This window comes from Gambusia affinis, linkage group LG03 (genome assembly GCF_019740435.1).
Source record: "Gambusia affinis linkage group LG03, SWU_Gaff_1.0, whole genome shotgun sequence".
Taxonomy (NCBI): Eukaryota; Metazoa; Chordata; class Actinopteri; order Cyprinodontiformes; family Poeciliidae; genus Gambusia; species Gambusia affinis.
Window position 1 is genome coordinate 32,233,003 of NC_057870.1, and position 16,032 is coordinate 32,249,034.

Sequence of the window (16,032 nt, forward strand, 5' to 3'; positions counted from 1 at the left end):
CCGCTTATTAGAAACACGGAAGTACTGTGTTTGTCCTGACGTTGCTAATAAAGTTTAGGTTGAAAATATAAGTAGTAACAGGAAGTAATTCTCACAGGCGGTTTCGTTTCTGGTTCCGAAGTTTCTGACAGTAGCGCTGCGCTGTACCGGACCCTTACCCGTCGGATCCACTGCTGGGTATGAACCAGAGCCAAGACCGAACCACGAAACGTTGACACATCGTTGCTTCTGCCGCACAGCCTGATGGGTAAAATGCTAACAGCGCAGCGGCGGTGATTGGTGGAGACAGCTGGTCAAGGTGAGCGGCGGCAGGTTCGACCCGGCCCGTTTCTGTATCCGCTCCTGTAGAACCTGCAGGTCCAGTTCAGAACAACGGCAAAGGAGGAGGACTCAGACCGGAACCATCAGAACCAGGTAAGTCCGGAAAGAAGATGATCCTACCCCATCATCGGAGGACGAAGACGGATGGGTTCTAGCAGGTTCTGATTCTTTCGGGCCAGAACAAACCCTTCGTTCAGATAAAACCGGAGCCAGCAGAACCACAAAAGGTCCATTTGGACTGCTCCAGGCAGGTTCAGAACCAGGTCCAGAAACAGTTTCTGTTTGTCGCACTCAGGGCCGGCCCGAGGCACAAGCAAACTAAGCAGCTGCTTGGGGCCACTAAGGGGTCCCCTCAGTGGAGCTGATTGTTTTTTCTGTTTTTAGTAATAATTTCTGTCATTATAATATCTAAAACACAAAATTTCATTATAAAATGATTTGTTTTTACAATAATATATATTTGATAATGTATGTAGAAATCATTATTTTATTGATAAAAAGAAAAAAAATGAATTGCTCTTGGGGCCGCTGGTGGCCGCGGTAGGTACTGCACGCTTCGGTATCATGAGCTGCTGTGCAGAACATCTAAAGGTCCAAAGCTCCGGTCAGAAGTTAAGTTAACAAAACTACGTCTCATAAAATGACTGATCCTTCAGGGAGGGAGAAAAGAAAGAGGAAGAATAGAAAAAACAAGATAAAGGTTTGTTTTAATGAGCCTTGGTGATGTGATGTGATGTAAAAGATTAGTAAAGGTGCTAACAGAACATTAGCTTGATAGCGACCTGGACCGGTCCAGTTCAACAGACAAACATTTATGCTAGGGTCTTTGTGTTTGTGTGAAACTGAGTTTAAACTTTAAATGAGTTGATTTTCTGGATGTTTCTGAGGTATTTTGGCTTCAAATCGTGTTTGATAAGAATAATTAAAACCTGTCAATGTTTGACATCGTCTAGTAAAATTATTTTCCGTCAGGATACAGGGCTGCTACATGACTAGCTGCTACATGACTAGCTGCTACATGATGAGCTGCTACGTGATGAGTTGCTATATGATTAGCTGCTACATGATTAGCTGCTACATGATTAGCTGCTACATGATGAGCTCCTACATGATGAGCTGCTACATGATTAGCTCCTACATGATGAGCTGCTACATGATTAGCTCCTACATGATGAGTTGCTACTTGATTAGCTGTTACATGATGAGCTCCTACATGATGAGCTGCTACGTGACGAGTTGCTACATGATTAGCTGCTACATGATGAGTTGCTACTTGATTAGCTGCTACATGATGAGCTGCTACATGATTAGCTGCTACATGATTAGCTGCTACATGATTAGCTGCTACATGATGAGCTGCTACATGATGAGCTGCTACGTGACGAGTTGCTACATGATTAGCTGCTACATGATTAGCTGCTACATGATGAGCTGCTACATGATTAGCTGCTACAAGATTAGCTGCTACATGATGAGCTGCTACATGATTAGCTGCTACGTGACGAGTTGCTACATGATTAGCTGCTACATGATTAGCTGCTACATGATGAGCTGCTACATGATGAGCTGCTACAAGATTAGCTGCTACATGATTAGCTGGTACATGATGAGCTGCTACAAGATTAGCTGCTACATGATTAGCTGCTACATGATTAGCTGCTACATGATTAGCTGCTACATGATGAGCTGCTACATGATTAGCTGCTACATGATTAGCTGCTACATGATTAGCTGCTACATGATGAGCTGCTACATGATTAGCTGCTACAAGATTAGCTGCTACATGATTAGCTGCTACATGATTAGCTGCTACATGATTAGCTGCTACATGATTAGCTGCTACATGATTAGCTGCTACATGATGAGCTGCTACAAGATTAGCTGCTACATGATTAGCTGCTACATGATGAGCTGCTACAAGATTAGCTGCTACATGATTAGCTGCTACATGATTAGCTGCTACATGATTAGCTGCTACATGATGAGCTGCTACAAGATTAGCTGCTACAAGATTAGCTGCTACATGATTAGCTGCTACATGATTAGCTGCTACATGATGAGCTGCTACAAGATTAGCTGCTACATGATTAGCTGCTACATGATTAGCCGCTACATGATGAGCTGCTACAAGATTAGCTGCTACATGATTAGCTGCTACATGATTAGCTGCTACATGATGAGTTGCTACATGACGAGCTGCTACATGACGAGCTGCTACATGATTAGCTGCTACATGATTAGCTGCTACATGATTAGCTGCTACATGACGAGCTGCTACATGATTAGCTGCTACATGACGAGCTGCTACATGATTAGCTGCTACATGACGAGCTGCTACATGAATAGCTGCTACATGATTAGCTGCTCTAGGCTGCAGTTGGGATTTGTTGTTTGCTGCTGAACAAAATCATTTAGTGGATAAAACAAACATTATTTTTACATCAACTTCTAATTTATGAGAAACTTCTGTTAAAATCCTTTGAAGGCTCAGAATCAGTCCGGTCCCGGTACCGGTCCACATTCTCAGGGGAGAAAGACTCACCTGGTATAAATGACATTTTTAGCTGTTTTAGCTTAAGAGAAATAAATTTAACCAAACAATGTGATGAATATGTGTAGAGCTGCACCGATGGCAGGTTTCTGTCTGGTTACCATCTTTAAACAGCCTGACCTGCTGGTTTGGATTTAGGCTGAAATGAATTTTTAAATGTTGCTAAATGTAGAAATAAAGTCAGTGAGTTGGTAACAATGAGGTTAATATTGTTAACTGTAAACATTCAGACCTGGTCTGTCAGTCAAACCTCAGAGCAGAAGAGGACAGAGATGATCTATAAACCTTTACTGATGAAGATCAGATCAGCTTCACATGGAAGTATCAGCTGATCACGATGCCCCAAAATGAAGGAAATCGGCTCCCAGAAACCAACTGGTGGATAAACCAGTTGGTCAATAAATGTTTCCTATTAAACATGAATATAATGTAAACAGCCAGAGAGGCAATCAGTTTACAGCAGGTGTGTGAATGATGTACTGATCGGACTGCTGACTGCAGCCGGTCCACATTGTTAGCAGAACTAGAGGGGCCCAGAGCCACGTTTGGCTCAGGGCCCCATGGAGGTTTGTTGTCAAACAGTTTTATTGAGAAATCAAACATGAGAATTACAACCTCAACAATACATGTTTGTTCTCTTTTTTATGTGAACATAAAACATAAAGAAATACAAAATTAAAACAAAACAAAAGTGACATAAATAAACAAGGACATTCTCAACTTCCTCCCCTTGTTCTGGGACTTACATCTGATCACACTGATAATCAAAACAAATCATCTTCAAATAGGGTTATTAATATATTGCTGAAGGGGTTGCCAAGTTCTGTTGAATTGCTTTAAGTTATTTGCTAATGAGAACCGTAACTCTTTCCAAATCAGAGAACCTCATCAGTTCCTCCAGCCACAATTTAACCGATGGAGCCTCTGGTTTTTCCTGAACATCAACACATCAACTTTTTTCCTATGATAAAGTCATAAGATAATAATTGTCGTTGTTATTTATTAAATTGAGAAAGCTGAACAGAAACTCTGAGTACAATCAGAAATGGGTCCAGCCTCAACTCTATACGGAGTAAATCTGATAAAGTTTTGAATATGCCCGATTCAAATGGGGTTCATTTTGTACACAGAGTAAGAATGGAGAAGTGTGGCTTCTGCAATATGGCATTTGTCACACAGTGGGATGTATTAGTGTCATGGTTGGAGTTACGCGCTTGACCCACATGCAGAAACACAAGGAATCAGATAGAACAAGTTTATTTTCTTTTCTTTCTTTCTTAAACCTCCAAACCCAACAATTAGGAAACATTTATGCACCTTCACCTTACAGTGATGAAGCCTGTGAATAATTTTAAATTGAATAAGACAGTGTCTAGAATTGGCAGAAGACTTGTGAATATTCTCCAGTGCAGCTTTCCAGAGTTTGTCACTTATCTCTGTTTTTAATTCCTGCTCCCAGCCTGATCTAAGGCCTGCATGGACAGACAGGATCTGGACAATAACACTTTATAAATCTGGGAGATTAGATGTCTTTCTCCACCACCCAGCTTAAAGAGTTCGTCAAATTCATTAGGTAATATATTCTCTAAAGTGCGCGTGTGTTTTTTGACATAACCTCTGACCTGTAGGTATCTAAAATGATTGTTTATGGAGACCAAATTTGGCCTGAAGTTGAGAGAAAGAGGCAAAATTACCACCAGCAGGTCACCAATAGTCCTGATACCTAAATCTTTCCATTGTGTGTAAAACCTGAATCTGAAGTGGAAGGAATGAATGAAGGATTCTTTGTTATTGGTAATAAGGTAGAAATAAATTCAATACCAAACTGAGATTTTATCTGTTTCCAAATACGTATAATACTGTGGATGATGCAGTTATTGTTGTATGCCAACTATAGATACTCTGGGTATCTATAGCTGTTGCTGACAGAATAAGAGCAGTAATTTCATAATGGCTGCAGTTTTCCATTGTGATCCAATTGGATTGTGTAAAATTACAATCTAACCAAATTGTAATGGTGCGAAGCGTACAAGAGTAATAGTAAAATGAAAAGTTTTACTATTCAGTCTGCCCTTTACTTTTGCCTTGCAGAGATGAGCTTTGCTAATTCGGTGTTTTATAATCCCACAGAAATGGAACAATTATAGAATCAAGTTTCTTAAAAAATTTCTTGGGTAAAAAGATGGGAATATTTTGAAACAAGTAAAGGATCTGAGGGAGAAAAACCATTTTTATTGCATTGATCAGGGAAGAGATTTCCAAAACTGGATGCTATTTTGTAGCTTCACCACAAGGGGGAGAAATTAAAGTCCCTAGTAATCTCTATTCTAAGGTAGGTGAACTTATCATTAGCAATTTTAAATAGTGTACTTTACAAGATTGAAGAGTCTTTGAGCTTAATTGGCATCAGTTCACTTTTAGACCAGTTGATCCTACAACCAGAAAACCTCTGGCAGCTCAGTCTGGAGCCACTGTGTGAATGAAATCAGGAGTTAGAGTCTCATTAGTGACCATTCTAGCACAAGGTTTATGATAAAGGATTTTTAACCATTTTTCAAAGTATTCACCAAGATCACATCTTCTCAGGGTTACAAAAAGGTCGAGACATTTTATTTAGACAAAAACCTTTTCAGAAGTTTCCTCTTTCTGAGAGTAGATCACGTTATAAAGACGTGTTGAATTAAAGAAAGTTTCTGTTTGGTATAAAACCCGTCTGATCGGTGTGAACCAGTTTATCCATTAATAAAATCATATTAGTTAGAATCTTTTGATCATAGGTTAACAGTGATATTGGTCTGTAATTACTTACTTCCTCAGGATCTTTTTATTGTATTAGTATTATTGTGGCTTCTCTCATAGTAGCCGGTAGGAAATTATCTGAGTTTGATTGGATGTACATTTTTAGCAAATAAGGTGATAATAGGTCACTAAATTGTTTATAAAATTCCCCAGGATATCCATCAGGACCAGCTGTTCTCCCACTTTTCAGTGATTTGATAACAAAATGAATATCTGTGGATGAGAGATTAGCATTAAGAGAACTGTTGTCTTCCTGAAGTAAAGTTTGGAGATCACAGCTATTTAAAAACTTCTGTATAGTTAAATCATCTTTCACAGCCTTGGAAGAGAACAATGATTCATAAAACTGTTTAAATCTATGATTAATGTCTTTATGTGAGGTTCAGACTTCCCCAGTTTCTGATTTCATTTTGTTAATTGTACAGTCACTTTCCATTGTCCTTAATTGTCTAACCAATAACTTATTAGGTTTTTCCCCAAATTCAAAATATTTCTGAGTAAAAATGAAGCTCTAGTAATGTGTTCTGACAATAATCGATTATATTTGTATGTTTCTGTGAGTTTCTGTGGAAGGTTGTGTAGCGTTATCTTGTCCAGATTTGTTGCTCTAAATCCACCAATTCTGCACGATTCTTTTTCCTCTTTGCTGCTCAAAAAGATATAATTCCTCCCCTTAAATAGTCTTTCATAGTTTCCACAGTATTGAAGGAAACGATCCCAGAAGGAAACGTGACAAACTTACAGAACTCTGGTTCCTTCAACAGTTGTGGGTTTAATTTCCATGTTCTGTCAGTTTGGTTCAAATGATCTAATTGTAAATCTAGAGAAAGGGGGCGTGGCCTGAAACGACTATATTGTGATATTTTACTTCACTAGTATAGAGCAATAATTTATCATCTATCATTAAATAATCGATTTGTGTGTTTAGATTATGAACATTTGAGTGGAATGAATAGTTGAGGGTTAAAAATCCTCCAGCTATCAAATAAATTAGAGTTATTTAAGTATCATTAAGATAATTAAGATACCAGCATTAGAGTCCGGTTCTCTACGTGTTGATGTCTAAATATGGATCTAAAATAAGATTCAGGTCTCCAATAATTAGATTAGACTGTGAAATATTTGGGTAAAACATGATTGGAAAACAGTGGAGATGATGATGGCCATAAATATTGATTAGTTATAGTCAATATTTAATAATAATAATCTGGTTCTTCCTGCCCAACCGGGTCGGCAGAACTTTAACAAACCGTCTTCAGTGAATGTTAGCTCGCCTTGTTAGCCTCAGGAACACGGAACATATTCAACTAATATTCAACTAATATTAAATATCTGCCTTCCCTGTCGGAGGTTTGGACCGGCGCCGGTCGCACTGCTTCAGTTCTGAAATAGTTCTGAAGGACTTTAGGCTGCAGAATCAACAGAACCGGCCAGATCCACATCTGTAGGTTCTGGACGGGCTGGTTCTGTTGATATCACCAACCGAGTCCGAACCAGGTTTGGTTCAGTTCCTGCATAAGTTTAACTGGGTCGAGCCAGAACCAGAACTCTACAGACAGAACTCTCTCTGTCCTGCAGACATGTCCCTGTCGGCCCAGAGGGACCGGGTCCAGAAGCAGGTGGAGGAGCTGGAGCGCAGCCTGGCTGTGACCCGGGACGAACTGGACCTGCTGAGCAGTGAGACAGGTACTGTCCAGGCCCGGTTCCGGCCTGGTATTAAATCCGATCTCAACAGCTGAACAATCGGAACCAAATTATAAATGATGAGAATCAGATCGAACCATCTTGACTGGATCGACCAGAACCAGAACCAGGATCACCTGACCCGGTTTAATCTGACCCAGATCTGTTTTTTATAGAATTGACTCGGAGCTGGCAGAACCGGCAGATAAAATAATCTGGTTCTTCCTGCCCAACCGGGTCGGCAGAACTTTAACAAACCGTCTTCAGTGAATGTTAGCTTGCCTTGTTAGCCTCAGGAAGTCATGATTACCACAATAAAAGCCCAACAGGAAGTCGTAGAATAAAAGTCAGAATTACAGGCTGGACAGTGAAGCTGCTTCTGAAAGGAGGGTTGATGGTTCCGGGTCAGTACCGGGATCGGGGACTGGGACGTCTCACTGTGTGTCTCTGACTTTCAGATGATGGATCAGACAGTCAGGACGACGAGGGACAGGTGAGACAGATGACCTGGTAAATATGCTGGTCCGATTTCCCACAGAACCACTAACGGGCCTGTGTGTGTGTGTGTGCGTGTGTGTGTGTGTTTAGAGCCCAGCTGAGCTGTTGGCCCAGAAGCAGAAGATTCAGTCGGAGATCCAGAACCTGGAGGACATGTTGGGTCCCTGCAGCGTGTCCCTGGACGTGTCCAGCGAGGACAGCAGCGACTCCAGTGACAGGGTCGGTACCGTTTGGGGTCAGGGGTCGCATGTGTTGCTGTAGGTGCGAGTGTCTTCTCGGCGTTCGTGTCCCCAGAGCGAGCCGGACCTGTCTCCGAGTGCGTCCTCGTGTCTCCAGCTCAACCTGGTCTACCAGCAGGTGGTCCAGGAGACGCTGGACCAGCTGGAGGCGCTGCTGGCCCACAACCGCAGGCAGCAGGTGAGGATCCGGTCCCGGCCCGGTCCGGACCCGGTTCAGGCCTTGCTGTGACCCTGTGTGGTTCCGGACCCAGATCCAGAACCGATCCAAACTGTAGTGCAACATTTCTGCCTGCAGAGGGAGCTCACAGCCCAGATGAACGGACCAATCAGAGAGTCCACCAGAGAAGGTCCCGCCTCGTCCAATCAGCATCCAGCTAAGATGTTCCTGGGCAGCTTCCTGAAACCGTACTTCAAGGACCGTCTGACGGGCCTGGTACCACACACACACACACTGAACACACACACACACACACAGAGGAACACACTGAACACACTGAACACACACACACTGAACACACACACACACACAGAGGAACACACACACACACACACTGAACACACTGAACACACACAGAGGAACGGACCAATGGGACGCCTCGTTGTTTCTGTCCAGGGCCCTCCAGCCAATCAGGAGGTGAAGCTGAAGGCTCAGAGGATGATGGGATGTCCAGAAGACACGAAGCTGAAAGTGAAAAGATGTAAGTTCTGTTGTGACCCGGTCCATCAGCTGGTTCTTCTGTCCAGGGCCCTCCAGCCAATCAGGAGGTGAAGCTGAAGGCTCAGAGGATGATGGGATGTCCAGAAGACACGAAGCTGAAAGTGAAAAGATGTAAGTTCTGTTGTGACCCGGTCCATCAGCTGGTTCTGTTCTGACCCGGTTCTCTGTGTTCAGGGGAGAGCTGGCAGAAAACGCTGCTGGTCCACTCAGTGACTAGAGACCGTCTGAAGAGACTGATGCTGCCCAAACTGTCCAGGTACCAGAACCCGACCTGCTGCTGGGGGGGACGTGTCTCGACGTGTCCCATTGTGTCCCAACGTGTCCCAACGTGTCTCAACGTGTCTCAACGTGTCTCAACGTGTCCCAACGTGTCTCAACGTGTCTCAACGTGTCTCAACGTGTCCCAACGTGTCTCAACGTGTCCCAACGTGTCCCATTGTGTCTCAACGTGTCCCAACGTGTCTCAACGTGTCCCAACGTGTCTCAACGTGTCCCAACGTGTCTCAACGTGTCCCAACGTGTCCCAACGTGTCTCAAGGTGTCCCAACGTCTCTCAACGTGTCTCAACGTGTCCCAACGTGTCTCAACGTGTCCCAACGTGTCTCAACGTGTCCCAACGTGTCTCAACGTGTCTCAACGTGTCCCAACGTGTCCCATTGTGTCCCAACGTCTCTCAACGTGTCTCAACGTGTCCCAACGTGTCTCAACGTGTCCCAACGTGTCTCAACGTGTCCCAACGTGTCTCAACGTGTCCCAACGTGTCCCAACGTGTCTCAACGTGTCACGACGTGTCCCATTGTGTCTCAACGTGTCCCAACGTGTCTCAACGTGTCTCAACGTGTCCCATTGTGTCCCAACGTGTCTCAACGTGTCTCGACGTGTCTCATTGTGTCCCAACGTGTCTCAACGTGTCCCAACGTGTCTCAACGTGTCCCAACGTGTCTCAACGTGTCCCAACGTGTCCCAACGTGTCCCAACGTGTCTCAACGTGTCCCATTGTGTCCCAACGTGTCTCAACGTGTCTCGACGTGTCCCATTGTGTCTCAACGTGTCCCAACGTGTCTCAACGTGTCCCATTGTGTCCCAACGTGTCTCAACGTGTCTCGACGTGTCCCATTGTGTCTCAACGTGTCTCAACGTGTCCCATTGTGTCCCAACGTGTCTCGACGTGTCCCAACGTGTCTCAACGTGTCCCATTGTGTCTCAACGTGTCTCAACGTGTCTCAACGTGTCCCAACGTGTCCCAACGTGTCTCAACGTGTCCCAACGTGTCCCAACGTGTCCCAACGTGTCTCAACGTGTCCCAACGTATCCCAACGTGTCTCTTGTCCCTCCAGGCTGGACTTCCTGACCTCCAAACGTTCTTCGGCTCAGGGAGCCGACAGACAGCAGCTGACTGAGCAGATCGACGACCTGGAGAAAGACCTGCAGCTCCTGAGGTCAGACGGGTTCTGAACGGGTTCTGGACCGGGTCAGGCTGACAGCTTGATGGATGTGGTTCTGTGTTCTGATTGGTCAGGATGAAGAGAGAGGAGGAGCTTACTGGTGATCGCTACGAAGAACACGACTGGCAGAAGATCTCCAACGTCGACGTCAGTAAATAACCTGATGGCTCTATTGATCGATTGATCGATTGATCAGCTCTGCTCCTCTTCCTCAGTTTGAAGGGACGAAGGACGCGGAGGACATCCGTCTGTTCTGGCAGAACGTCCTCCACCCGTCCATCAACAAGACGGCCTGGAGCAGCGAGGAGGTCCAGAAGCTGAGCGCCATCTGCAGGAGACACCAGGACAGAGACTGGGACTCGATCGCCCAGGAGCTGGGGGTGAGGGAGGGAATGGGGCGGATGGCGTCCCTCTGACCTGTCTGTGTCTGACCTGTCTGTCTCTGACCCGTCTCTCTGACCTCAGACGGGGAGGACGGCCTTCATGTGTCTCCAGATGTTCCAGCGTTTCGTCTCCGACTCTCTGAAGCGCAGCAGCTGGACGGTGGAGGAAGACGAGCAGCTGAGGGAGCTGGTCCAGAGGATGAGGATCGGGAGCTTCATCCCGTACACGCAGAGTACTGACATCACGCTGGCGTCTCGCCGTGACATCACGCCCCGTCTCTGACAGACTCTTCCTCTCTGCTTCCAGTCAGTTACTTCATGGAGGGTCGTGATCCGACTCAGCTCGTCTACAGGTGGAGCCAGGTTCTGGACCCGAGCCTGAAGAGAGGCTCGTGGACCGAGCAGGAGGACCGGGTACGCTTCCCACCCAAATGGACCCACGCCGGTTCCAGAACGCTCGGCCCGGTCTCACACTGATCTGTCCGTCCAGCTCCTGCTGCAGGCTGTGGCTCGTCACGGAGAGAAGAGCTGGTGGAAGGTCCGGTTGGAAGTTCCTGGACGCACCGATGGAGCCTGCAGAGACAGGTGAGGACCAGCAGGAGGCAGCGTCTGTGGGTCTGCCTCAGTGAAGCCTGTCTGTCCGTCTGTCCGTCTGTCCGTAGGTATCTGGACTGTCTGAAGAAGAACGTAAAGAAAGGTCCGTTTGAGAGACATGAGGTGGAGCTGCTGGAGCAGCTGGTGAAGAAACATGGAGTTGGTGAGGTTCTGATGATGATGATGATGATGATGATGATGAATCACCTGCTGTTTGGTTCTGAACTGAGAGTCTCTGTTTCAGGTCGCTGGGCCAAAATCGCTGCAGAGATCCCTCATCGCCTCGATGCTCAGTGTCTGAGAGAGTGGAGGAAGCTGGTGCGAGAACCTGCTCAGGTAAATCAGGGGTCACCCAGGGGTCGGGGGTCACTCAGGGGTCGGGGACTGTCAGCAGCGTAGGTTCATTAGCTGCTGTGTTTAGGAACTGATGGAAAATCAAGAGTTTCTGAAAGCAGAAAGCTGATCGTCTGTTTCTGTCACAGGACAGAAGGAAAATCAGGAAGACCTGCAAGACAGGAGGAAGAGGAGGAAGAGGAGGAAGAGGAGGAAGAGGGCGGGGTGCTGGAGGTTTCAATGTTGGCATCAGGAGAGGAATATTGAAGATAAAGGAGGAAGACGAGGCACCGTTAACTGAGGATGAGGAGGAGGATGAGGAGGTGCAGTACATGGACAGTGATGAAGACTGTAATAAGAAGAGGAAGAGGAGCGAGGAGGAGGAGCAGCAGGAGGAAGAGTACATCCTGCCGCCGATGGAGGAGTGGCTTCCAGCTGAGGCGAAGCAAAGCTCCGCCTCCCTGAGCTTCACGCTGGTGGAGCTCCCTTCCTCCGGCGAGGCTCCGGACGGAACCGCGGTCCGATCCACCGTGCTGGGACGACCCGGACCCTCCGTCATCATCGGGCCTCCGCCCAGAGAGCTGTCCCGGGAGGAGCGCCACAGCTCCTCCGCCGTGCCGATGGCATCCCGGGAGGCGCTGCGTCTCCACCTGAGCGTCCTGAAGCAGAAGGCCGGCCCCGCCCCCCAGCCGGGGCGGCGGCAGCGCCCGCAGGCCCGGGAGCTGAGGTACGAGCTGCAGGTCGCCGTCACGCCGTGGATCGGGAACCTGCTGATCCCAAAGAGCCAGAAACGGAGCGCCGCAGATGCTCTGAGGGAGGGAGGAGAGAGGAGCGGCGTCTCCACCTCCTCCGCCTTCACGCTGCTCCTCCAGGTCATGAAGGTAGACATGCTGGGCTGCCGGCAGATGATCGAGGAGAGGAAGGACAAGGCGGACCTGCAGGCCCCGCCCCACGCCCAGGGGCCCAAACGGGTCTCAGAGCTCCTCGCCAACAGGAAGAGGAGGAACCAAGAGGAGGAGGAGGACCAACGGAGAGCTTTGCTGCAGGCTCCGCCCACCCTGCAGGCTCCGCCCACCCTGCACCCTTCTAGCAGATATCCTCAGACGTTTCCTCCTGGTCTCCTCATTCCAGCTGATTCCATCTACTTTGTTCCTCCAGCTCCTCTGATCCCAAACCCCCAACCATCCTGCACCTCCTCCTCAGGGGTTCCTGTTGCCTCTAGTCTGACCAGTAGCCTTGCTCCAGGAAGTCCAGTGGCTCTGAAGGATGTGGGCGGAGCCAGTGATGAAGCGGCTGGGTCTCGTAGTGAGGTGGGCGGGGCTAATGCAGGTGATGAAGGTGCAAAGCAGAAGGACGGAGCGAATCTGGAGGTAAAGTTCTAGCAGCAGCAGGTTCTCCCACATGCTAATGTGCTAAGCAGAGCTAATTCACTTAGCGCTGTTGCTAACTGTGGAAACATTTAGCACAGTTAGCTTCCCAACATTTAAGTTCTCAAGATAGACATTAAAGTGATGATTTACTTTTTGACTTGTAAAGTTTCAGTTGAGTAAATTTCTGTGTTTTTGGTAATAATTCCTCTAGTAGTTTATATTTATATCCATGCTCTTATTTTGAAGGGTTAATTTACTCTCCTCACTTGATGCTAAGTTGCTATGACGCAAAATGCTTTCTGTAGCGTTTAGCATTAGCTGAGCGTCTGACTGCTCTGTGGTTCTGCTTTCAGTCTGGACCCATGGATTCAGCAGGTTCTCCAGAACCGGACCGGACCCAGAACTCAGACGGTCCTGCTGTCGGCACCGCGTGCCATGCAGCAGTCAGCTGCTCCTCATCACCTCTGACCTCTGCTCTACCTTCTTGCCCCGATCAGGCCCCCCCCCCATCCACAGATGCTGCCGTCCATCAGAGTGGGGGCAGGAAGAGGGGGCGGGCGGAGGCGGGCGGCGCCGGGCCGGTCCAGGAGGGGAAGAGAGCCAGGAGGCCGACCCTGAAGATCCGGGAGTCCAAGGAGCTCCAGGTGAGGCAGGTGACCTCAGAGTCTGACTGCTGAAGGAACCGGGCCGGACCGGCAAAACCGACAGAACCCGGTTCTGGTTGATCTGGACCTCAGGCTCTTCTGCTTCTGTTTCCAGGCTACAAAGAAGAAGAGAAGCTCCGCCTCCTCTACGCTGAACTGTGTTGGCAGGGCCCAATCAAAGGGAAGCAGCGTCACAGAGGCCCCGCCCCTCCATAAAACCCCGCCCCTCCGCAAAGCCCCGCCCCTCCACAAGGTCCCGCCCTTCTCTCAGATCACTGGTCTCCATTTCCTTTCTAACCAGTCCATGTGGGTCATGACCCCTGGTCCAGTCCCTGTGGGTCAGGCTCCGCCCCCAGCCCTGCAGGTGGGGCTCTTACCCAGAGGCCCCCCCCTAGCATGTGAAGCCCCGCCCCCTCCGACGGCAGGACGCTCCTCGGTGACCCCAGCAGTCCTTCATGACCTCCAGCTCTCACCTGTTCCCATCTGTAGATTTAAGCCCCTCCTCCCAGCCGTCATCCAATCACCCGATCTGAGGCCGACCGACTGGCCCCGCCCCCACATGCTGCTGGCCTATCAGGGGCCAGCGGGTAGGCCAACGGCCCCCCCCCTGCATTTTGACCCCACCCTGATGTTCCTGGAGCCCCCAGAGGAGGTTCATGATTGGCTGAGAGGGAGAGGGGGCGTGGCCATACCAGGAGCTAGGTGCACCCTCCCCTACCTGCCGCCATCTGTCAGCACCCTGAGCGCGTTCAGTGGCCTCCTGCGGGCAAAGGCGTCAGTGACGGCGTCGGCTCTGCAGCTGATGGCGGAGGCGGGCGGCGGCCGCTGCCCCCCTGACCACGACTACTGCGCCTCAGGCGAACCGGACGGCGTGCAGCCGCCAGGTGAGTCCTCAACCCGCCTCACACCTGGCAGTTATTTAGAGCAGGAAGCATCAAACCCCAGGATTTTATGATTTTAATATTTCAGTGTTTAAACGATGAAACTGAACCCGTTTATCCTCAGACAATAAGCCAACAGAAAATACAGAAAATAGAAATAAAGGATGTGAAAACCTCAGTCCAACGTCAACAATCATGTTGCTCAGTTTGAGTCTCATAAAGATGAAACTCCTGGTCTGAAGGAATCTATTTATTGTCCCTAAAGAGAAACCAGGGCTGATCAGACAGTTTGATTATTGATCAGGTGTGGAGACAATCACAGGTCCATCAGTAGCTGCATCCAGGTGAGCCGCTACCTGAGGAGAACATGGAGCCATTGATCAGAGATCAGATTGATCAGATTGATCTGCTGGTTTATCAGCGTTTAGATTCATCCAGACTGATCATCCTGGAGCTCTGAGCAGAACTTACAGCTGGACCGGTACCGGTACCGGTCCAAAAACTGAAGAAGATTATTATTTACACTGGAGTGTTACTGCCACACATTTTCACGGCAGGTCAAAAGTTTGCATATATTTACACAAACTTTGACGCCATGTTGATTTTGCCGACTAGTGCGTAAATATGGCGTCGCATATTTTTGTCTTAGTTCGGACTCCAGGGTTCTGGTTTGTCTCTGCAGAGCGGCAGGAGGAGCTGCAGGCCGTCCGCCAGCTGGTGGCGCAGCGCTTCTCCACAAACCCCGCCCACCAGCTGCTGAAGGCCCGCTTCCTGTCCCTGTTCACGCTGCCGGCGCTGCTGGCCACCGTGCAGCCAATCAGCAGGAAGAAGCCAGCCTGTCCGACCAATCAGGAGGAGGAAGAGGAGGAGGAGGAAGAGGAGGAAGAAGAGGAGGAAGAGGAGGAGGAGAGTCCTGACAGAGCTGCTGTTCCCTAAGCGGCCACCAGGCGTCTATGTTTCACCTCTGAGCCGGTTCTGCTCCGTTCCGAACTGGAACCAGAATGAGAACCGGAACCAGAACCGGTTCTGACCCCATCTCGTTTGTCCTGCCGGCTGCCGACTCTGCAGCTTCAGCCAATCACTTTTCAGAGATCCGGTGCCAACCCAGACCCGGTTCTACAGAACCTGACCCACACTAGACGGTCAAACCAAAGCCAGTCTGAAACCGGTTCAGATCTGAGTCCAGCGGTCCAGAACCAGTTCATGGAGACTGGAGCAGATGGACAGTTCTTCCACCTGGAGACGATCAGAACCAGGAAACGACTGAGAGACGAAACTGAACTTTATGAGTTCCTTTACTAGCAAAACACGGTGCGTTCAGGGGCCGCGGTGCGTTCAGGGGCCGTGGTGCGTTCAGGGGCCGTGGTGCGTTCAGGGGCCGCGGTGCGTTCAGGAACAACGGTTACAGTGTTGCACTAAAACATGTTTTGAAGTTGCTGCTTGTAAATGTTTTTGTTTTTGAAAAATAATAAATAAATAAAAATGTTTCTGATTTCATGGCGACTCACTGAGGAACATTTTGGACTTCAGGGAAACGAAAACATTCAGAGGATCAAGACAGAAGTCAACCGAG

At 48.3% G+C, this 16,032-nt stretch overlaps 1 protein-coding gene across 2 annotated transcripts; it reads left to right on the top strand.

Annotated features, from left to right (window-relative positions):
- Window positions 1–43: 43 nt before the first annotated feature.
- Window positions 44–15,951, top strand: snapc4 (small nuclear RNA activating complex, polypeptide 4). 2 transcript variants are annotated; one of them, XM_044112272.1, is made up of 20 exons: window positions 47–414; window positions 7,250–7,357; window positions 7,813–7,847; window positions 7,943–8,071; window positions 8,147–8,269; window positions 8,387–8,524; window positions 8,705–8,789; window positions 8,984–9,065; window positions 10,147–10,248; window positions 10,329–10,401; window positions 10,470–10,634; window positions 10,720–10,870; window positions 10,945–11,051; window positions 11,128–11,222; window positions 11,300–11,394; window positions 11,476–11,567; window positions 11,714–12,934; window positions 13,288–13,578; window positions 13,694–14,462; window positions 15,142–15,951. In XM_044112272.1, the coding sequence occupies exons 2-20, from the start codon at window positions 7,252–7,254 to the stop codon at window positions 15,393–15,395; spliced, it is 4,113 nt and encodes a 1,370-aa protein (XP_043968207.1). In that variant the 5' UTR covers window positions 47–414; window positions 7,250–7,251; the 3' UTR covers window positions 15,396–15,951. The 2 variants fall into 2 exon arrangements, with proteins under 2 accessions (XP_043968206.1, XP_043968207.1); XM_044112271.1 differs by having other exon boundaries at window positions 44–414; window positions 8,387–8,789.
- Window positions 15,952–16,032: the final 81 nt, after the last annotated feature.

Excerpts from the sequence above, each read along its gene's own strand:
- snapc4 (XM_044112271.1), top strand. The coding sequence starts at position 7,252 with ATGTCCCTGTCGGCCCAGAGGGACCGGGTCCAGAAGCAGGTGGAGGAG. Across the intron at positions 7,358-7,812 it reads CCTGCTGAGCAGTGAGACAG|ATGATGGATCAGACAGTCAG; the intron begins GTACTGTCCAGG and ends TCTGACTTTCAG. Across the intron at positions 9,066-10,146 it reads ATGCTGCCCAAACTGTCCAG|GCTGGACTTCCTGACCTCCA; the intron begins GTACCAGAACCC and ends TTGTCCCTCCAG.